Source organism: Nicotiana tomentosiformis, chromosome 1, assembly GCF_000390325.3.
Source record: "Nicotiana tomentosiformis chromosome 1, ASM39032v3, whole genome shotgun sequence".
NCBI classification, from domain to species: Eukaryota; Viridiplantae; Streptophyta; class Magnoliopsida; order Solanales; family Solanaceae; genus Nicotiana; species Nicotiana tomentosiformis.
Genome location: NC_090812.1, coordinates 38248797 through 38271775, shown reverse-complemented (window position 1 = coordinate 38271775; position 22979 = coordinate 38248797). Strand labels below are relative to the sequence as shown.

At 34.6% G+C, this 22979-nt stretch overlaps 3 protein-coding genes across 3 annotated transcripts; 2 read left to right on the top strand and 1 right to left on the bottom strand.

The window, feature by feature from the left end:
* Positions 1 to 3413: 3413 nt before the first annotated feature.
* Positions 3414 to 14164, bottom strand: LOC104104134 (putative transcription elongation factor SPT5 homolog 1). The gene is made up of 3 exons (XM_033658171.2): positions 13799 to 14164; positions 8533 to 8587; positions 3414 to 3917 (listed from the first exon to the last, which is right to left on the bottom strand). Exons 1-3 carry the CDS (start codon positions 14073 to 14075, stop codon positions 3842 to 3844), a joined length of 408 nt encoding a protein of 135 aa, XP_033514062.1. The 5' UTR covers positions 14076 to 14164; the 3' UTR covers positions 3414 to 3841.
* An 828-nt stretch (positions 14165 to 14992) lies between these two features.
* LOC104104133 (prefoldin subunit 4) lies at positions 14993 to 18483 on the top strand. Its single transcript, XM_009612138.4, has 3 exons — positions 14993 to 15147; positions 15236 to 15352; positions 18053 to 18483. The coding sequence occupies exons 1-3, from the start codon at positions 15139 to 15141 to the stop codon at positions 18311 to 18313; spliced, it is 387 nt and encodes a 128-aa protein (XP_009610433.1). The 5' UTR covers positions 14993 to 15138; the 3' UTR covers positions 18314 to 18483.
* Positions 18484 to 19446: 963 nt separating this feature from the next.
* Positions 19447 to 22887, top strand: LOC104104132 (sec-independent protein translocase protein TATA, chloroplastic). The gene is made up of 2 exons (XM_009612137.4): positions 19447 to 20080; positions 22589 to 22887. Exons 1-2 carry the CDS (start codon positions 19739 to 19741, stop codon positions 22721 to 22723), a joined length of 477 nt encoding a protein of 158 aa, XP_009610432.1. The 5' UTR covers positions 19447 to 19738; the 3' UTR covers positions 22724 to 22887.
* The last annotated feature ends 92 nt before the right edge of the window (positions 22888 to 22979 follow it).

Here is a 22979-nt window from a genome sequence, read left to right as displayed (position 1 = left end):
GGAGGTGCATAGTTTTTATGCTGACATGTTCACGGTGGAAGATGACAACATATGTATGAAGGTAAATGGTGTTGATTTATTGAAGGATGAGTTTGTGCTGGGGATAATTCTGGGATTGCCTACTGGTCGCATATCATCCATTGAGGGGACTTGCTCTTCAAACTTTAGAAACGCCATTTTGAAGGATGATGCAGTACAGCAGGGGGAACGGGTACACAAGAAAGCCCTCCTTCCAGTGTACCAATTATTGCTCGAGATGGTGAACAAGGTTTTGCTCTCTCGTGCAGAAAGGCATTCCATTACGTCACGAGCAGACATGTTCCTTATGGAAGCACTGGATGCCTACTCCACTATGAATCTGCCGGACATCATGATTGAGCACATGAAGAAAGTGACACACTTTAAGGATGATAATCATGGGCTGCCCTATGGGTTTTTACTCACTAAGGTATTTGAGTTCTTCCAAGTTCCTTTGGGAAGGGCTACAGTGGGTACTCGCAAGCATACTTTCTCCAAGACCACCTTAGAAGAGTGTGAGTGCATCGATAAGAAAGGAGGGGTTGGCAGCAATTCCACTATCTCTCAACTGATTCAAGCTCAGAATATTGCCAATGAAGAGATAAGGAAGTTAAAGGCACGGAATGTCATTCTTTAGGGACAACTTAGTCAGGCCCAGGAGGCACCTGGTTCCAGCAGTACACAAGGCGCAGAGGTTGCCCGTCTGACCAAGAAAAATATTGCACTCAGGAAACAGGCCGAGGACCTGAAGGAGAGGTTGCTTAATGAGCAAGTGACAGCATATGCTCGAATGGATATTCTCCTTAGAACCCTTGTCTCTTCCTCTTTGCCTCCCCCTTCCTGTGCTCCTTAAAATCGTTCCCTTCCGAATGTCAAGTTCAAGTTGTCTGTCCTCTGTTTTGGTCTTTTTGTTTTGATGCGTTTATTGGCTGTTACTTTGTCTGCTGTTTTATTTTGTTGATGCTTATGTAACAAAAGGTACTACTAATTCTGCTCCCTGCATATTTTCAAATTAATGAATATCCCGTCATTTTGCTATGCATGCCTTGCTCTTATGCTCTATTCTTCGTCATGTTTATGTACACACATGTGGCATGAGTTACGCTTGCTAGACTTCTTTTTGCTTATTACTTGTTACAAATTTTTTTATGATGCCAAAAACGGAAAAAGTAATTGAGGGGGAACAAGTTCAGGGGAAAAATAGGAAATATTTATGATACTCTGCTTCTACAGGAAATATTTATGGTACTCTGGTTCTCAGGGCGGAATTTTAATTACAAGTTTGTCATCATCAAAAAGAAAAAAATTGATAGGTTGTTTGATGATGACAAACTTGTAATTGAAATTCCGCCCTGAGAACCAGAGTACCATAAATATTTCCTGTAGAACTAGAGTATCATAAATATTTCCTATATTCCCCCCTCAATACTTTAAATCTTTTTGCTGCCCCATTTTTTAACCAACAGTAGTATCAAGAGCTTCATTAGTCTTACGGGATCTATGAGTTCTTGCAAAGAACCATTTTCAAATTATTTTTAACCAATATTAATTGTAAACCCATTTTCAAACATGGCAATCAATAGTCTCTCTTTGAATGCCCCACAAATTTTCACTGGCAAAAACTATCGAATTTGCTAAGTGAAAATAAAATCATATCTTAAAACCTATGATTTATTGAATGTTGTAATGGAAGAACAATCCTTACGAGTAATCTCTAAAAATCTTATCATTGTCCAGAATCAAATACTTTCAAAAAAGATTTCAGATAAGACAAGGTCATTAAGGGTATTGTTTATGCACAAAACCATATGACGAAAAAGAAAGAAGAAAAGAGGAAAAAGAAATGCAGTACAAAAGTGTGCAATTTCAATAATGCTCAAAACAATTCTCAAGTACAAACAACATAAGCAAGAATTGAAGAGGAGCAACTTTTTAAATTGCAGCAACTGAAGCAAACGAGGAGTGTTGAAATTTTGTTGCTTTCAGTTACTACAATAAATTTTTTAGCAGAATAAGTTACTTAGTTTTAGGATGAATTTCAATTTTAAATTTCTATTAGATTGTTCAAGTTAATGCAACTCTCCTCCGACTCTATGACAGGTAAAACACATGTTAATAAAGTAGAAATTTGTATAGAACTTCCTGAGAGAATCTAGATATATTGCATTACCAAACTATATACTCAAAGTTTGAATAATAAGAGATGCATTTGCAGCAATGAACAGTATTAAAAGTCATTCCACTCAGGCTCATCTCTGTCTAAAGCTTCAAGCTATAAAGAAACAACTGTTTTGATTAATATTAGGAGTTATTTTGACATTAATAATCAACAAAAACGACTGAGAGCATGCAAAAGCTAAAAGACAATTCAAATTCCAATCTAATACTGCAATGATCTATTACTGAAACTCACTACAAATACCAACAAAAATATGGAAGAACTAATTACACGCGAAAAGCATAAAACAATGAATCAGAATGCATGAACTTGAACAAGCCCTCTAGTTCATCACTTTGCAAAATGGAAACAAGAAATCATCTAATTTTGTCACAAAAGTCGGATGAATTCTTGTTTCCACTTTGCAAAGTGTTGAAATTTTGTTACTTTCGGTTACTACAGTAAAAGTTTTAGCAGAATAAGTTGCTTATTTTTGGATGAATTTCAATTTTTAAATTTCTATTAGATTGTTTAAGTTAGTTGAGATGTTTTAAATTTTTTGAATTTTAAATTATGTGGATTTTTTTGTTCCTAATTGGCTATTTAAAGCCTTGTTATGCTTAATAAAATTATTGAGAGACTTTTTCAATCAATATTTTAAATCTTTTTACTGCTCCATCTTTTAAAAAAACAACATAAAGTGATGAAATGTTATTGTTTTCTTTCGCTAGAATGCAAGAGATTAGTGGTAAAATATCTAAATTCTGCATCAGTCACAAGTTTATTGGCTCACTAAAGTAAAATGTTTCTCATTTTAACTTTCAGCAACATATATTAAGTGTTTTGACACACAAGCTATTTTTAGGAATAGGGGCACACCTCATAAAGGTGACATCAACTGTTAGTCCCGCCAATATTGTTGTATTTGTAAATAATAATTTTGCAAAATATAAGTTATGGTAATGAAACAGTAATTAATTCGAACTCACTGAATTCACAGTGTTTCCTTAAGGAATTTAATCCCCTCCTAGCACCCAAGGTAATGGATTATTTCCTCCCAAGATAGAACGAATCACACACTGATATAGCGGTAATTCAAACCCCAGTGTTTCAGCGAACACAAAGTTCAATCAATCGATCATTTGACCGAAGCCGAAACCGAAGCCGAAACCGAAGCCGAGCCGAGCGAGCGACGACGACGGCGCGAGACTTACTTTCTTCTTAACTCTTTAAGAGCTACAAGAAGAGCAATTATATATATACCCACTAAAAATCTTTTCTTTTTCCAATATGGGACAATGTCTCATTGTCAAGAGGGAGAAACTTAAAATTTTACTCAAAAATTTCATTTTCCCTCTATTTCTCATTCACCCTCATTTTAAGATTATTTCATCTTAAATAACAAAAACCGCAATACCCACCACTTCCAGGAGTACCAGGTATATATGCTGAACGCGGTGTCATTGGTGGTTGTCTACCAGGAATTGATGGCAAGTAAGGACTTGGAGCATTACAGCATGGAGTAAAGAAAATGAAATTATACTCTCCATACAAAGATCCAAAATGACAACGTAACTCTCCTTTTTGATTCCTGAAAAAGGAAACTTGTCTCTTGGGATCCCAGCATCATTGTAATTATCTCTCGGAGTTTTGGCCTAACCAGAACTAGGAGTAGGTGCTTGATACGCCGTTGAACGAGGATTCCCTACTCCTGATATGCCGTTGAACGAGGACTAGATAACTAAAAAATGAAAGGAATCATCATAATCACATCAGAAGAGAACGCTTCATTTATACAGAAACAAAGTGGAAAAGCGAGTAAATTTCACGCTTCATTTATACAGAAACAAAGTAGAAAAAAGAGTAAATTTCATGGGTGGGCATTCAACTTTGTATTTATTATGCAAAAATTACTTTTCTTCTTTTTGTTATGTAAAAATCTTTTAACTTTGTTCTCATTACCTCTGTTTTAAAAGGCGTTTCTGGGGCGAGCCCCGGGACGATGGTGTGGGGCAAAAGTCTCAAGAGGCGTACGCCCCGCAATTTAGGGCATATGCCCGGGCATGCGGGGCATGTTTTTTTAGTAAGGAGTAAGCCCTAGAGACTTTTTCAAATTAAAACAAAATTTGTTGAATTAGTCCTTCATGTAATACCCAAATTTTCAAAAGTCAGTTTGGTAATTACTCAAAAGGTTTAAAAAGGAACTCAAAAGTACTAAATTTAAAAGTAAAGACCTTTTTTATTGATTTAAACTCTAATTCATGATTTTTTCAATTTTTTATCTTGTCCGCTAGTCTGCTAGTATCTCTCAAAAGTAATGAATATTTAATTTTTTTTACAAATACAAAGAGAACTATATTTTTCTTTATAGCAGCAAATCCAAAGTTCAAATTGCAGGTTAATCATCCTTTTTGTTCCTCAATATAGAAAACTTTATTCTTTTAGATTCAAATTGCTTGTGCTTGTAAGTAACGTATAATAGATTGTTTGATTAATTTTTTGTGGGGGTGGAGCACACATATATATAGTTTTTTTCAATTTTTATGCAATTTTACCTGTTTATAAATATTAACTGTCATTATATTATTTTATAAAATATTAAAAATTAAATACCTATAGGGCTTACGCCCGCTGAGGCATATGTAAAACGCCCCGCCTTGCGCCCACGCCTTTTAAAACACTGCTCATTACCCAAAAGTCACGTTTCTTTCTTTTGTTATACAAAAATTATTTTACTCTGATCTATGTCAAGAATTTATAATATTTTTACTTGAAAAATCTATTATGCCCTTGACATTATAAATTCTCTCATTTATGTAATACCTTTTATATTATATACTACTCCCTCTGATTCACAATAAGTAATCATTTTATCTTTGGCATACTCATTAAGTAAATACAAACTCTTCGAGAGAAAAAAAAAATGTATTCAATAAATTAACCTTAATTAATTGTTACCTTGACACATTGGAATATATAAATAAGAGCAAATTTTAGAAAAATAAAATTAATTCCTTCTTGATTATGTAAATGGACACTTATTTTGGACCAAGATAAAAAGGTAAAATTGTAACTTATTGTGGACTGGAGAGAGTATATAATATATTTTTACTAGATATTTTACTTATAATTAAAATAACTTTATATTTTTTATTTTTATAATATCCACACATTTAATTTTTTCATGGCACTCAATTTGTTTAATCATATTCAAACATGAACATATCTTAAATATAAAAATATTTATTTGAAATAATAAAAACAGATTTGCTTAACAAATGATAGTTTTTATAGTCAATAAAAATTTTAAAAAAACTTTCAAAGATATTTGTATTTATTATTAAGTTTTTTAAAGATTTATCTGTTAATATTATTTATTTAAAAATATTAATATGATATGTCATTGTGCTAAATGTGGGTATTTTATTTATTGGATTAATGGGTATGGCTTGACAAATGATCAGTGAGCTTTGAGTTTATAATTTTTTATTAAAAATATCTCATTAAGCATGGTTAAGAACGTGGACTTGAGATTTATTCACGGTAATATTACTGACAAATTTAATAATGCTACTTATTATAAAATAATATTAAGTTATTTCAATTATAAGTAAAATACTCGGGTAAAGTAGCATATAAGATAGAAGGTATTATCTAAATGGGAGGATTTATAAAGTCAAAGGCATAATAAACTTTTCAGGTGAAAGGCTTGTAAAATCTGGTCAAAGTGACTATTGTCATAACTAGAGCTAGGGGTGTTAATAAAAACCCAAAAAATCGAACCAAACCGAAACCAAACCAAACCAACCAAAAAAACTAATACTTTCTAGGTTTGGTTTGGTTTGGTTTTGAATTTTAAAAACTGACCAAATTTGGTTTGCTTTTGGTTTTAATAAAAAAATAACCGGAAAAAATCGAACCGAACCGACTATATATATATATATATATATATATATATATATATATATTTATGGTACATATTAGTCGTTTAGTCTATTCTTTGCTATTATAATAATCTTATTTTTTGCTTTTACATTCTAGTTTGATTGATATTTTTCTTTTGCTAAGTATAAGAATTTATTTCATGTTAAAAATAATCGATTTTTAATTGAGTAAATAAACTTTTCATCACTATTTGATTCAATTATCATCAATATATCTTGTAAATGATAGATTTCTCAAAGAGCAATTGGTTTGATAGTATTACGTTGAAAATATAGTCGTCGAAATATGTGTTTGATAGTATATGTCTCATATTTAAGAAAAAAATCGACAAAAACCGGACTTAATTGGTTTGGTTTTAATATTTGAAGAACCAACTTACTTGGTTTGGTTTCTTTTTAGAGAAAAACTGATCCAAACCGAATCATGAAAGAAAAGTGACTTTTGGGTAATAAACACAAAGTTGAATGACTTTTACGTAACAAAAAAAATGACTTTTGAGTAATGAATCCAAAGTGTCACTTGAAATTGATTTTATTTTATTTACAGAGTCGAATAGAGATTATTTTATTTACAGAGTCGCCACTTGAAATTGATTTTTTGGGTGTTCCAAGTCACCTTTTATTTGAATCCCTAATCAAAGGAAGGTTTGACTCTATTATTATTGGTCTGCAAAAATAAAGTTTGGGTAAGGAATTAGGTTGACCGGGGAGAAGGTGTAAGGCATTCCCCGAGTCTCGTGGTTCTAAAACGGTCGCTTTATTGACTACAACTTGGCTTAAATTAATTTTAGATAAACTGTGATTTATTTGTTTTCATGTTTTATCTATCCACTTTTATATTAAAATATGGAATTATCTTTGAAATGAATCACGTGTGTGAATCCGTTTTGTTTATTGTGCCAAAATCATGTCACGTGTACGTGCACGCAATTAATAGCATTTTTATTATATTTAAGATTGTTTCGCCCAAAGTTGCGCGAACGCATACCTTGATTTGAGTTTTGGGAATCGTAATTATGTCACGCGAACGTATACATAATCACGATGATTCAATTAATTAAGAGTACGCCTAAAGCATTCTAGCACATTCATGATTTGTTTCTTTCCTAAGTTTGAGATTATTGTGAAGGATATGAATTACGGAATTACTTGTGGAAGAAGTGTATGATTTTAGATATTTCAATAAATAAACCATCATATATACCAATACCCTACAACCCAACAATTGAAACTCAAACTCATTAGGGTCCAAATCTTCCCAACTTTAAAGCAAGTTTGTATAACATATTTTCAAAAACATGATTAAGCATATAGCATTTAAGGACTAACTTGCATTATTATTTATAAAGTTTAAAGGCAAATATATAAAATCACATGAAATAAGATAAAAAGAAAAGAGGGAAGAATAAACCTTTAATGTAAAATTTCTAATTAAATGAGTCTCCAAGAACAGGTACAATAACTCAGACGAACGTCGAACAAGCATAAGCGACGAATAACATCAAACCTAGTGAACGGAGCTCCAGCGGAATCCTCGACCTCGACTATTGACTCTACTTTTTGGCGTGTAAAAAGGGATGTTATGAATTATTTTTGTTGGGTTTTGGGTGATGACTTGCTGGATTTTGCGAAAGAAAGACGAAAAAAGAATGACACGAGTAGAAATTCTCTTAGCGTAGAAGAAGAAAAACAATTCCTCTCGATTCCCTCCTCTTTTTTTTCTCCTTTCTCCCCTCTCTTTTCTCCTCATATTTCTCTTCTATTTATAGAAAAATAATTTCTGAATTTTTTAAATTTGTTTTTGTATTATTTTATTATTTTTTAATTAAAAAGAATTCCCACTTCCCATTTTTCTTCTTTTAAAAAAAAACAATTCCTCACTTTTTTTTACTTTTATTTTTTTTAATTTTCCACTTTTTTTACTTTTATTTTTTTATTTTTCACTTATTTTACTTTTCTTTTTTTTAATTTTCACTTATTTTACTTTTCTTTTTTTTTAATTTTCACTTTCTTTTACTTTTTTTTTTTAATTATCCACTTTCTTTTACTTTTTTTAAAAAAATAATTTCCACCTACTTTTACTTTTACTTTTTAATTCCATACTTCTACTTTTCTTATTTTTTATTCCCATCTGAAATTTAAAAAATATTTAATTTTTTTAAGGTTTTTTTAATTTATTTTATTTTAAAATAAAGATAAAAAAATATTAATAGTAATAATTGACCTTTTAAATTATTTTTAATTTTTACCCTATTTATAAAAAAGTGTAACAAAGCTAAAAAAATATATATTAAATTTCTAAAAATATTTACATAGTAGAAGGTGATAAAAATTCAAATATAGTCAAAAATTAGGTGATCACACAAAGTTGAATGACCACCCATAAAATTTACTCTGGAAAAAGATGAAAACCTGATAATCCGGATTTGACCCCCAAGAAGAAGCGTTTCCAACTTCCCAGTTGTACCTAGCATTTTGCCATTGCAACCAGTTAATATCAAGAAAATGGAATCGCAACTCACAAAACCTATGACAATAACAGCAGCAAGCTAATATAGCAAGATTGTAATCTAAAGGGAGAGCATGCTAGTCCTTCCACAACATGTCTAGTTGCAGATCCTCCAGATCTAATCCACAAACGTTTAGGACATCCGAGTTTATCCAAACTTCAGAAGATGGTGAGTAGTTTATCTAGTTTGTCTACATTAGATTGTGAGTCGTGTCAACTTGGAAAACATACTCGAGCCTCATTTTCGCGTAGTGTTGAGAGTCATGCAGAGTCTGTCTTCTCCTTAGTTCATTCTGATATATGGGGTCATAGTAGAGTCAGTTCATCCTTGGGATTTCATTATTTTGTTAGTTTCATTGATGATTATTAAAGATGTACTTGGCTTTTCTTAATGAAAGATCGTTTTAAATTATTTTCTATATTTCAGAGTTTCTATGCTGAAATCAAAAACCAATTTGGTATTTCTATTTGCATTTTTCGTAGTGATAATGCCTTAGAATATTTATCTTCTCAATTTCAGCAGTTTATGACTTCTCAAGGAATTATTCATCAGACATCTTGTCCTTATAGCCCTCAGCAAAATGGGGTTGCTGAGAGAAAGAATAGGTATTTTATTGAGACTGCTCGCACACTTCTAATTGAATCTCGTGTTTCGTTGCGTTTTTGGGGCGATGCAGTTCTCACAGCATGTTATTTGATTAATCAGATGCCTTCATCTCCCATCAAGAATGAGATTCCACATTCAGTATTGTTTCCCCAGTCACCCTTATACTCTCTTCTACCTCGTATTTTTGAGAGCACGTGTTTTGTTCATAACTTAGCCCTTAGGAAAGATAAGTTAGCTCCTCGTGCTTTCAAGTGTGTCTTCCTTGGTTATTCTCGTGTTCAGAAGGGATATCGTTGTTATTTTTCAGATCTTCGTAGGTACCTTATGTCAGCTGACGTCATATTTTTTGAGTCTAAACCTTTCTTTACTTTTGCTGACCACCATGATATATCTGAGGTCTTACCTATACCGACCTTTGAGGAGTTTACTATAGCTCCTCCTCCACCTTCGACCATAGAGGTTTCATCCATACCAACCGTTGAGTAGTCTAGTGTTGTTCCCCCTAGTTCCCCAGCCACAGGAACACCACTCTTGACTTATCATCGTCGTTTGCATCCTCCATCAGGCCCAACTGGTTCTCGTCCTGTACCTGACCCTGCTCCTGCTGCGGACCCTGCTCCTAGTATACGATTGCACTTCGAAAAGCTATACGGACCACATTTAACCCTAATCCCCATTATGTCGGTTTGAGCTATCATCGTCTCTCATCTCCCCATTATACTTTTATATCTTCTTTGTCCTCGATTTCCATCCCTAAGTCTACAGGTGAAGCGTTGTCTCATCCAGGATGGCGACAGTCTATGAGTGACGAGATATCTGCTTTACATACAAGTGGTACTTTGGAGCTTGTTCCTCTTCCCTCAGGTAAATCTACTGTTGGTTGTCATTGAGCTTATGCAGTCAAAGTTGGTCCCGATGGACAGATTAATCGACTTAAGGCCCGCCTTGTTGTCAAAGGATAAACTCAGATATTTGGGCTCGATTACAGTGATACATTCTCTCCCGTGGCTAAAATGGCTTCAACCCGCCTTTTTCTATCCATGGCTGCGGTTCGTCATTGGTCCCTCTATCAGCTGGACATTAAAAATGCCTTTCTTCATGGTGATCTTGAGGATGAGGTTTATATGGAGCAACCACCTGATTTTGTTGCTCAGGGGGAGTCTCGTGGCCTTGTATGTCGCTTGCGTCAGTTACTTTATGGTCTAAAACATTCTCCTCGAGCCTGATTTGGTAAGTTCAACACGGTTATTTAGGAGTTTGGCATGACTCGTAGTGAAGCTGATCACTCTGTGTTTTATCGTCACTCTACTTCAAGTCTCTGTATTTATCTGGTAGTCTATGTTGATGATATTGTTATTACTGGCAATGATCGGGATGATATTACCAATCTGAAGCAGCATCTCTTCCAGCACTTCCAAACTAAGGATCTAGGCAGATTGAAGTACTTTCTAGGTATTGAGGTTGCCCAGTCTAACTCGGGTATTGTTATTTCTCAAAGAAAATATGCTTTAGACATTCTTGAGGAGACGGGGATGATAGGTTGCAAACCCGTTGACACTCCGATGGATCCGAATTCTAAACTTATTCCTGGACAGGGGGAGCCGCTTAGAGATCCCGCAAGCTATAGGCGGCTGGTTGAAAAATTAAATTATCTCACAGTGACTAGACCCGACATTTCTTATCCTGTGAGTGTTGTAAGTCAGTTTATGAATTCTCCCTGTGATAGTCATTGGGATGCAGTTGTCCGTATTATTCGATATATAAAATCGGCTCCAGACAAAGGGTTACTCTTTGAGGATCGAGGTCATGCGCAAATCATTGGTTACTCAGATGGTGATTGGGCAGGATCAACTTCTAATAGACGTTCTATGTCTGGATATTGTGTTTTAGTAGGAGGAAATTTAGTGTCCTGGAAGAGCAAGAAACAGAATGTAGTTGCTTGGTCTAGTGTAGAAGCAGAATATCGAGCAATGGTTATGGCAACATGTGAGCTAGTCTGGACCAAATAATTGCTCAAGGAGTTGAAATTTGGTGAAATCAGTCGGATGGAACTTGTGTGCGATAATCAAGCTGCCCTTCATATTGCATCAAATCCGGTGTTCCATGAGAGAACTAAACATATTGAGATTGATTGTCACTTCGTTAGAGAAAAAATACTTTCAGGAGAGATTGCTACAAAGTTTGTGAGGTCAAATGATCAACTTGCAGATATTTTCACCAAGTCTCTCACTAGTCCTCGTATTGGTTATATATGTAACAAGCTCGGTACATATGATTTGTATGCACCGGCTTGAGGGGGAGTGTTAGTTTACAGCATGTATATAATGTAATATTGTCCCACATTGGTAAAGGTGTAGTATGTCCTTGTATAGTATAGTTATAAATAAGGACCTCTTGTATTGTATTGTTCATCTAATATCAATAACATATTTTCTCTCGTGCCTTCACACAACCACAAGAGTCAAGACCAAACAAAACCAAAAAAGACAACCCTTCAAATTATACATATGCATCCACTCCACTGTAAATAAAAGGTGAAGACTTCTTCTTTGATCTCCAACATTTTCTTCTGAAACTTTTTGCAACTTCTTAGGTGCTTTATATAGCTTTAACTTGCAGTCGGTCTTAGAAAACCCAAATTTGGACTCCAAGACTGCTTTTTTTCTTACTGTTTCTTCTTCTTTCAGTTCATTCTACTCAACAAAAATAATAAAACTCAGTGTAATCCCACAAATAGGATTTGGGTAGGCTGTTTCCGAAAACCTTGGCTCAAGGGATAGTGAAAAGGAAACAATAAACATAAACATAAACAATAATAATAATAATAACAAAGAAATAAGATAACAGAAGCGAACGACACAGATAGTAGAAATAAAGATCTAAGAATAAGAAAATACAATAATAGTACCTATACTACTGGTAAGACTAGGAAAAACTCTCGACTACAACCTTCAACCTAATTCTCGACCTCTGGACTAGTTTATTCTGCTCAAATTGAGACCTTATTTATGTAGCTTTTTTCTCTTTGTGAGACACGTGTTGCTTCTTGGCTATTCTTTTCTTTAATAATAGTGGTATCCAAGCCTCCTTGCGCCGGTGTCGTCAAAAGCTCATTTAAGGCACACTTAAACCCTGAAACTCAGAAAAGTTCAGGGAGGGCGCTTCGCCTCCCTTGAGCTGCGCTTCAGTGTAGGCAAGCCACCAAGACGTGCCCCTTATCGCCCATGAATTCTATTTTGAATAGAGTAATGCTAGACTACAAATATAATCACCAAATAAGTGTATTAGTTGTTAAGGAAAACAATATGAATGATTGCGAATTGTTTATTTCAAGAATAGGTTGTTATTTTTCTATTGAATTACATATATATTTTTATTTTTTTCTCTTATTGCGCCTTTTTTTACTACAGCCCACACTTAAATTGCGTTTTGCGCTTAAAGGCCCAATTGACCTAGAACGATTTTTAGAGCTTTTCGCTTTTGACAACACTGCCTTGCGCGCACCTGGACTATTTTAGCACGTACCTACTGCCTCAGACACTTTAGGCCACACCCTTGTGTGTGCACTTCTTGGGTATTATTTTTCAGTCCCATGTGTTGAGCAATAATTTATTTTTGCTACCAATTATAGGTAGAAAACCTCAAAGATAAATCTATTGCACCCTCTCTCCTTCTCCTGCTTTCTAGTCTTAAAAATATTTTAAAGATTTTATAGTCTTAAACATATCCAGTTCCTTCAGCATCCATCTTTACTCTGCTGTCAGTAGACAAGAAGTGCCTACAAAATCCTTGTACGCTGAATATTCTTTCTCGGCTTACTGTTTCAATCACAGAACAATTTTAGATTACTGCCTTCTCTTGATTATTCCTTTCTTACCACCCCCCCCCCCCACACACACACAAACATTTCACTAGTCCCAATCCTCGTTGACCTATTAATCACTGCTACGATGGAACTAAAAGGTCAAAGTTTTCTATTAGCGTTCCAATCCCAGGCAAGTGAAACCTATTCACTTGCCCTACATCAGCTCTCAACTTTATGAGAAAAAAAATCATCGATTCTTCTCTGTTTCGACATCTTTCTAGGTTATACTAGACAAATTTTCCTCACATCTATCATAATTCATCCCATGCACCCAGCCTACGGTATATCGATGTGCTCGCACGCTTTCGTATCACCAAAAAAAGATGTACTCTATTAATTAAGGTGGTGTTTGTTTGCATCCTCATTAAAAGGATACATGCTTCATGAAATTGAGAGCAAAATTTGTACTTTGAACTTACGAATTCTGTTTTCCAACCTCAAATTCAAATAATTTTTTTCCAACTTCAACTTCAAATATATGTCCAATGAACCCTAAATACTCACTGATCATCCTGACTCATGTCATTGATAAACACCTCTCCACCTATTCTCCTTATCCTACTCATCCACAAGGTTCCGATAAAAAAAAAATAGTGTTTTCAATACATTTTCCTGACGAATTCTTCATTACTAAATGAATTGATAAAACAAATTAACAAACAAAATAAAACTGAATAGAGATAGTAGGAAATCTAACCGTCTTCGCTATCTTCTTCCTCCTCCTCATCATCATCGCTATCTACAGCTTCGAGGTCGAAGAATTCCAAAGCAGCCCTCCTTCTAGGGCGTCGTCTACCACTACCACCGGTGCCGCCATTATCATTGTCGTCATAATCTTCCTCCGCCAAATCATCAATAAAATCGGATCTGCGCCGTTTGCGTCGTCTATAGCTCTCGTCTTCTTCTTCCTCCTCCTCCTCCTCTTCCTCTTCTTCATACACAGCATCGTCGTTGTAGTCCCGTCGCCGCGGCATAATGCAATTGCTTCGAATTTGGAGAGATTTGTGGAGTTATCGGGACGTTTCAAAAATATGTATAGGTTTTTGGTCGGCTTTTTGCATGGTATAATAATTACTTATACATGATGAATCGTTTCATATATAATTTGTATTTTGCACCCTTCATGTATGCAACTTCTTTCTATTTGCGCAGTATTCTCTATTTTTTGCAATTTACACCCTAACACAACTATAAAATGAACAAAATAGGAACTATATATTCAAAAGCTAAACATTCCATTTACAAAATTGGCAAATGATAGTAAGCCAATCTATAATTGGCCTTATATTATAATTTTCTACAAATATACAGATAATAACTAGTATGAGATGCTATCGGTACCAATTAGACGAATTATCAATATCGAATTAATTAACAATAGGTCTTTTGATTTATTTTTTTCTTTCAAGTTGTTAAGGCATATTTGCTTTGTTAGTTATGTTTCCATTGATATATGTTTGAATTATTTTAGTTTTAATTATTTTTTTGTAACCTAATTTTTCTATTAGAGTGCTATATTGAAATAGTTTCTATTAAGATTTATTTTCCTTTATAGTCAACAACCAATTAACAATATCCAATCGAGTCCTTGTCGATCTATTATAAAACTGTATCGGCTTGTGTATCAATCGACATTTATCACCTTTTTGTTATTAATTTTATGATAATATTCCGTATTATATTGATATTGAGTAATAAGTAAAATTATAAAAAACAATAAAATAGTTTGTGCTATTGTTGAATTTGTAACAATAGAGGATATATAAGGAAACAAACCATGTGTTTGTGTGAAAAGCACCATATTATGCATTAACAAAATTCAATTATTTATGTTCTTACTTTTACTTCCGAATTGTTCTTTATTTTGTAAAATTATTCTTTTTCTTTTCAAAAACTAGAAAATCGGGTAACCCGACTCTCGAGGCTACCCGACTCACATGCCTCCTTGGAGTGTTGGGGGTTAAAGTTTGGATACTGAAACTTAGGAGTGAAGTCCGAACATTCTGGCCAAACCATCTTCTTCCTGTGGAATCGAAAATGCAGCAGGTGAGTGAACTAAACCCTAGTCTTTCACGATTTTAGCATTTGGGGTTTCTCTAAATTCAAAGAAATATTATTGATTTTGTGGAAAAAGGCTGGAACCTCGGGCTCCGAAGTGGAGGTAACGTGGGAGGATCAGCAGAATATTAACAAATTTGGCAGATTGAATAATCGTCTTCATGAACTCCACGATGAAATCAAGATCGCTAAGGTAATCCCTCTCCTTTTTTCTTTCCCTTTTTAACACTTCATTCATAGGTATTTCCACTTTCAGTAGGTTTGTGTATATATTTGGGGTTGAATAGGTTTTAAACACCGAAAGAAGGGGGAAATTTAAGTGCTTTGATTATGGGAAAAAGGAAATCCGATGTAGTTTTGGACTTGTTGAATACTTAATCCGAAACTAGTTGGGTTTCAGCTCTAGGAATCATTCACATCCATTCCGCTGTACTCAGACCTATTCATTCCAATAATAAAATAAGAAAAACTGTTACTTTTAAGATCTTTTAAGGGTTCTTTTAAAGTAGAATTTCTTTTAATATCACACTTATGACATACTAATATGGGCATTAACCACAAAAGAGTAAGCCTTAATCCCAGCTAGTTGGTATCAATCTATATTGATCTGTTGCTTTCATTGTGTTATGTCTTTAGTTAAGTGCACATTCGTTTCATAGAGATTGTAGGTCTTTTAAGATAACCTTGTCTAGATGGTCTAGGTCTACTTTGTCCATTTTTATTACCTTCAATCATTTTAGTGCCGCACCTATGAGCCAGTGTTATACAGGCTTACGTATGACGTGGAGAAAACCGTTTTGGGTGTAAATGTTGTAGACTTGCTACGCTATAGGGAAACAAGACCTTTAGGCTAGCAAGAATTTTACATTGTTTGTCAAAAAGTAAATGCCATACTTCATCAGCAAGCTATGTGAAGAAAATTGCCAATCATGACAACCTTATCGAGGTTGAGATGGTTCGGGCATGTGAAGAGGTGAGACATAGATGCTCCAGTCAGAAGGTGTGAGAGGTTGACCATGGCGGGCTGAGGAAGGGTAAGGGTAGGCCAAAGAAGTATTGGGGAGAGCTGATTAGGCAGGACATGTCATTGCTTCAACTTACCGAGTATATGACCCATGCTAGGAAGGTGTGCAGGTCGAGGATTAGGGTTGAAGGTTGACAGGTAGTCATGTGTTTCTACTAGGCTTGCCGGTAGTACTAGTACTATTCTTGTATTTTCTTATTCCTGGTTCTTTATTATTACATGTTGTGTCATTCGCTTCCGTTAACCTATTACATTGTTGTTACAGTTGTTTGTTGCTTTATTTTCACTGTTACTTGAGCCGAGGGTCTATCGAAAACAACCTCTCTACCTTTATAAGGTAGGGGCAATGTATGCGTACACACTACCCTCCACAGACCCCACTTGTGGGAGTACACTGGGTTTATTGTTGTTGTTGTTATACAACCTTATGACCCATTTATTTATTTATATATAAAAATGTATATATATATTGCATTAGATCTACAGGTTCCAGTACATTTCTTAATATAAATTACCACATATGTGATGAATCAAGGAAAATAAGCCTAAGAATTGAAATAGCTATGATTTGAATATTTACAACTGATTGCTTGAGATGGAAAATGTGTATATTACAATGATATGGATGTCCCCAAGCATATGAGTATATCTGTATTAGACTCACATTGCAATAAATATATGTACCTACCTCTATTTAGCTTGCATATTAACTATTTCAACATGTATTTTGGCCCTGAAACTGAATGTATTAAAAAACAAGCATATGAGCATATCTTCGTTAGACTCATATTGAAATAAATATATGTATCTACCTCTGTTTAGCTTGCATATTAACTACTTAAACATGTGTTTTGGCCATGAAACTGAATGGTATCAGAAAACTCCAGTGGTCCAGTCCCTTCCAGGTTTATATTTGGCCAGGACTGATTACCTGTGTAAATGAACTTACACGCATTTTGTATTTCCGAAGGTCAATCATTATTTACTTTTGCAGAATACAGATTTTATTGCTTTGATAGAAAAAAATCAGCTGATAATATTCTTGATGTAATATACTTGTCAGGGAAAAAATTCTGGATGTAGTATACTGTTTGCTAGAATTATATGCATTGTATTTACATATGTTACCTTCTCACTAAAAAAATGTATTATATTTACTTGACAAATTAACAGGAGTATTTAAAAATTAGTTTGATTTTGAAAAGATTGGGATTCTTTCTGATAAACAGTGTGTATCTGCATACTAGCTGCAAAATGCTAGGGCCTATCGGCCTAAGATTCTTGAATACTATCCACAACTAAAAAAAGCAGCTGATGATATTCTGGACATAGTATACTGTTAGCTGGAATTGTATGTGTTGCGTTGCTTGACAAATTAACAGCATTTTTTAGAGCTTAGTATGATTTTGAAAAGACTGAAATTCTTTGTGATATACAGTGTGTATCTGTATACTAGCTATAGAACACTGTGTTTTAAGACTGTCCACATTATCACTTAAATATTATAGTTCTAAAATTTTCTGGTCAATTATATTCTCATGGATTAGTTTTTTTTTATTTTTTGAGAATTTATTCGCATAGATTGTTTAGATATATCCATGGATTAGTTTTTTTATTTTTTGAGAATTTATTCGCATAGATTTTTTAGATATATCCATTTGCTTGCATGTGCTCGGGAAAGGACACTTTCTTTTGTCCTGCTGTGCATTTAGCTTTCTAGTTTTGCTTCTTTGACACCTTTTTTTTTACTACTTTACGTTTACCTTGACACTTCAAAAGAAGGTGTTTTACAGATTTTCTTCTATGGCTAAATCTCTCCTAACGTACCTTTCGTTGTGTCTCTACTGACTCCAATTTAATCTTTGTCAGGAAACATGCGAAAATCTTGAGGATGCGAGCAACGAGCTAATTCTGACCGATGAAGAGATAGTGCGCTTCCAGATAGGGGAAGTTTTTGCTCACGTACCAAAGGAAGAAGTGGAGAGCAGGATAGAGAATATGCAAGAGGTCACTGCCAAGAACTTGGAGAAACTAGAGGAAGAGAAGGAATCAGTAGTTTCTCAGATGGCTGAACTGAAGAAGATATTATATGGGAAATTCAAGGATTCAATCAATCTTGAGGAGGACTAGTAAAATTTCATAAGTTTTGCTTACTGCTTAAGTGTGTAACTTCGTTGGATTTGCTGTTTGTTGAAGGGTGTTCCTCTTGATTGGATTTTTCCATGTCTCGTGTCTTAAACAGTTGAGATTTTTAATTCCTCAACAACATTTTAAACATGCAGGTCTATGTTTTCTGCTCCTTTTCTTTTCCCCCTTACTTTTATTTCAAGTTTTGCTTATTTGTTAACAAGTTAACAAACGCAAGCCTTGTCAATTGGTACTGTTGGACCAGAAATCTACTTTGAATCCCGAAACCAAAGTAAAAGTAGAAACAAAACAAAAGATGCCTAATGCACCAATTCAAAGAATTGCATTGCGATTAAGCACTTCTTTCTGGATTAGTGCGACTTAGCTATTGAGAAACAAAGCGAAAAATGATCGCCAAGCAGAGTTGACAATTGGATATCCGAATATATTTTCTGCTTTTTATTCAAATTTGGTAAGATTATGAAAGAATTTTTTTTTAAATAATTTAAGAAATTTACATAGACAAATGCGCTCTCTCTTGCGCTTTATCTATTTAGCAATTTCTTTTTTTTTTTCTATTTATTTAATTTACAGGCAACCCATCCCCGTCAAGTTATAAAGATAAGTGATAATTTAGTGAGTTACAGCCGAAGACAAAAACGGGAAGATAGGGAAAAGGAGAAGATTAATAATCATTTCACTCCACTTCCAACCAAGAGGTTGTGAGTTCGAGTCACCCCAAGAGTAAAGTGGGGAGTTTTTGGACGGAAGGATGCCGAGGGTCATTTGGAAACAGCCTCTCTACCCTCCCCAGACCCCACTAATAGGATTATACTGGGTTGTTGTTGTTGTTATTGTTTCGCCTATTAATACTATTAAAAAATATAAAAATATTCTTTTTATTAGTACATGGATATCTACAAAGCAACTTCCACTATGATAAAAACATGAGGATAAATATACAGGAACATAGATGAAGGGAACTAGTAATATTGGGGATAAGAGAGCCATATAAAATAGTCCAAGTAATATGATACTTTACTCTTTAACACCGTTGCTTAACGTAAACAAATTGTAGAGGAGGTCTTTTCCAAATCGACTAGATTAAATGTACGTTAATTTTTTCAACCTAGACTATACATCAGTGTATCCAAACTAGAAAATCAGAATTTCTAAACCCCACCTACCAATATATTGTTCCTAGGCCACGTTTTCCTTTACTGCAGATATTAAAATCTTGTATAGAAACTCAATAATAATAACACCCACAAGGGCAGCAGAAGCCATACCCCACATACAAAATTCCCAAAATTATCTCCCCAGCTTGCTGCAATACCCCATCACATTTCTTGAACAAAAACTGCAGTTTTAGCATCAAGAAAATCCCAAAAAAAAGGAAGAAGAAAAGCTTCTTTCAAGATTCAGAAAATGGCAATCATTTCAGCTTCTGCTGCTGCTACAACTCTTTCTCTATCCCTTACAGCAAAACCCATTTCATCTTCTTCTTCTTCTGTGTGTGTTTCAACAGCAAAGATTCCAACTTTATGTTCCTCTAGCTCACTCTTCTTCAACAGCAAAAGGGTACAGTTTGTGGGTCCAGCTAGAAAAGTAACGAGCAGTGCCAAAAAGGGTTTTTCTTGCAATTGCTTATTTGGGCTCGGAGTGCCTGAGCTGGTGGTGATTGCTGGTGTTGCTGCCCTTGTTTTTGGGCCCAAACAGTTGCCTGAAGTTGGCCGTACTATTGGCAGGACTGTCAAGAGTTTCCAACAGGTTACATTTTCTGACCCAAATTTTTGTCCTTTTAGTGGATATATAATTAAATCAAGAAATATTTTGCAAAATCAGGTCATTATTAGTTAATTACATGTAACATTCTGTGATTAGCAGAAATTAGTAATTAGTAATTTGATAAAAATGGTATCTGACTTGCTATAATAGGTAAAGTTTACGCTGTCTGTGTATATAACTTTAGTAGTACTTGAATCAGCTATGAATGACTCATCTGTGCCTCAATCCCAAATAGATAATTCACCTACCGGAAATAAAATTTAGAGATTTAATAACTTAAGGAAAACTTGAACTTTTTAGGTTTTAGGATGGTGGTATTTCATTAAACGTTTTGGTCAAAGATCAAGTTTTTTCTTTTAGTTTTGGATATGAATATGGCATAATTATGGGATGGAGGATCTTTTGGTTTATTTACATTGATAGTTTTTGGGTCTGATTGGTATGTTCCAAGTTGACTTCGGAAACGAGTTTAGTCGCTTGTGGGTGAAATTAGCGAAGGCTAAAAGGTGGAGAAAAGGAATTGGAACCTCTGATCGACCTAGACACATAAATAGCTCTTGTTGTGGGTATAGATTTGAGATTTGTAAGTAGCTGAACAAGTTCTTTCTAAGAATGCCATTGCTAGGAAGAAGAAATTGAAATACAGCCACTTGTGCTGGTTGTAATACTCTCTCCTTCCCAATTTGGCGGTGTTTGACTAGGCACGGAGTTTAAGAAAGAAATGAGACTTTTGAAAGCTGTGGTCTAAAACAAACCATAGATTTGTGTGGCTGTAAATCAATTCATTAAGGGTAAAGTAGGATTTCTAAAGCTAAATTATTTCTAGATAAGGAAAGATGGCATTCTTTTTGGAACTGACTAAAAAGGAAAGAACAAACAACAACAACAACAACAACAACAACAACATATCCAGTATAATCCCACATAGTGTGGTCTGGGGAGGGTAGTGTGTACGCAGACCTTACCCCTACCTTGTGGAGGTAGAGAGGCTATTTCCAATAGACTCTTGGCTCAGGAAAGCATAAACACCACAACAATAAAAAGAAAAACAATACGGGACAAGACATAAATTGGGACGGAGGGAGTGGATGTTTGGACTTTTTGATTTCTTCTGTTCTTCCAATAGAGGGAGAAAATGGCTTTTCTCCTTTTCCACTGTCATTTTGCTTGTGAGAGAGGCCTATACTTCATAAGATAAACTCTTATGACTCTAGAAATTACTTTACATGGTGTAGTCATTAATTCTGCATTTGGTTCTACTGACCTAGCTAGAAAAGGAGGCATTGTATGTTGGAATCAATACAAATTAAAATGTTATGCATGTGCAAGAGAAAGGAAAACGAACTATCAGATGGCTGCTATAAGCTTACAAAGCAAACCTCAACCTTTAGGATGAGAGTTGTAAAACCAGAAAAAGAGCATATAGATAAACATAATGATGTTAGTGCACCTGGAATCTCATAGGAAGACCTCTAGAAGTTACTTTAATCATCAGGCTAAGATGCACGTAGTTTTTTCAAGTTCATTGAGGGCAATCAAAATGCCTTTTGATCGTGAGATAAGTTTGGCACTTCATTTGTTTTTTTCAAGTGCATATTATTATTACTAACAAGCTCTTATCAAAGTTTGAGTTGGGCATAATTCAGAGTTGAAAATCTTTGATCATAATCAGAAGATACTGATCCTAATTGATAGTGCAAATATATTGGTAATGAATTGGTGTTTCTATATAATGTGCTGGACTTCCATCACGCTTTAGATTTTTAGCTTTAAGATGTTGTCGATGAAAAACTTCATGAAAACGAGGAAAATCATGGGAAAGTTCTGTGAGCTATTGTGGTGGTGGGTAGAGTGCAGGAGCAGTTAAAATTGCACGTATTTTTGCTTGGCTTCAGATGTCCTGTATTTCAAGTAGGGGTTTTGGCGAAAGAATTTATTGTCTGGTGAAATATTTGCACATCATGTGCATGGAAAACCGCATTCTTGAATACTGACAGATATCTTACATAACCTCCTGCCTGGAGAAGGGCCCAACTCAAGAAAAAGCAGGTCTTGAAATAAAAACCACATTCAATTTCTTCAAATGATGGGAAAATGGTAAATGCTGCCAATCTGTAGTTCAAGAAGACTTCACCTGCTAAGTGCTGAGATAATCAGTAAAGACTTGTATGAAATAGAGATGCTCCCATCCTACATTTCTGTGTCGTTCCACTGGTGTAGGAAGATATCTTTATTGACGACTTTACATAAGTAGGTTAGCACTTATGTGTTATATTGGAATAATTTAATACTCTTTTTATCATCTTACTTTTGGTTCTTTTTTTTTTAAGGCTATAGATAATGGAAAGATAGTAGCTCCAATTTTGTCAGGGTTGCCCTGGAACTTCATCTCTTCTTGATTCTTATTCTCTGGAAATAATGTCTTTTTTCTCCCTTTAGTGGGAACAGGGGAGATGCTTTACATAATCTCTAACATATCTCATAATATAGGCGGCAAAGGAGTTTGAAACTGAGTTAAAAAAGGAGCCAGAAGCCTCTGCTGAGCCCCCAATGGAAAAGGCCATAGAGGCTAGTCAAGAAGAGAAGCAAGATGCTACGGTCTCAAGCACGAAGGAGAGCTCATAAAACCACAAATGAAGTTTGCCTCCGCCTATAGTTGCTAGTTTTTTTGTTCCTACAACAGTCATTTATTGTATTTGACTCAGTAATGTTTGAGGCGTTGTATTTGATTTACATACCCGGGTTCCCTCATTGACAGCTTAAGATTATATAACTAGGTAACTTAACCATGCCTTAGCTCCAGTTCTTCATCAACAACAGGAACAACATTTTGATTTTCTTACATTTTCCCACATTTTATTTTTCATTCTCGAACTAATTA

Coding starts and splice junctions, on each gene's coding strand:
- LOC104104134 (XM_033658171.2), bottom strand. CDS start 14,075: ATGCCGCGGCGACGGGACTACAACGACGATGCTGTGTATGAAGAAGAG. Junction 8,588..13,798: donor GGAAGAAGATAGCGAAGACG/GTTAGATTTCCT, acceptor GCAAAATGCTAG/GTACAACTGGGAAGTTGGAA. Junction 3,918..8,532: donor GGTCAAATCCGGATTATCAG/GTTTTCATCTTT, acceptor TTCATTTTTTAG/TTATCTAGTCCTCGTTCAAC.
- LOC104104133 (XM_009612138.4), top strand. Junction 15,353..18,052: donor ATGAAATCAAGATCGCTAAG/GTAATCCCTCTC, acceptor AATCTTTGTCAG/GAAACATGCGAAAATCTTGA.
- LOC104104132 (XM_009612137.4), top strand. CDS start 19,739: ATGGCAATCATTTCAGCTTCTGCTGCTGCTACAACTCTTTCTCTATCC. Junction 20,081..22,588: donor CTGTCAAGAGTTTCCAACAG/GTTACATTTTCT, acceptor CTCATAATATAG/GCGGCAAAGGAGTTTGAAAC.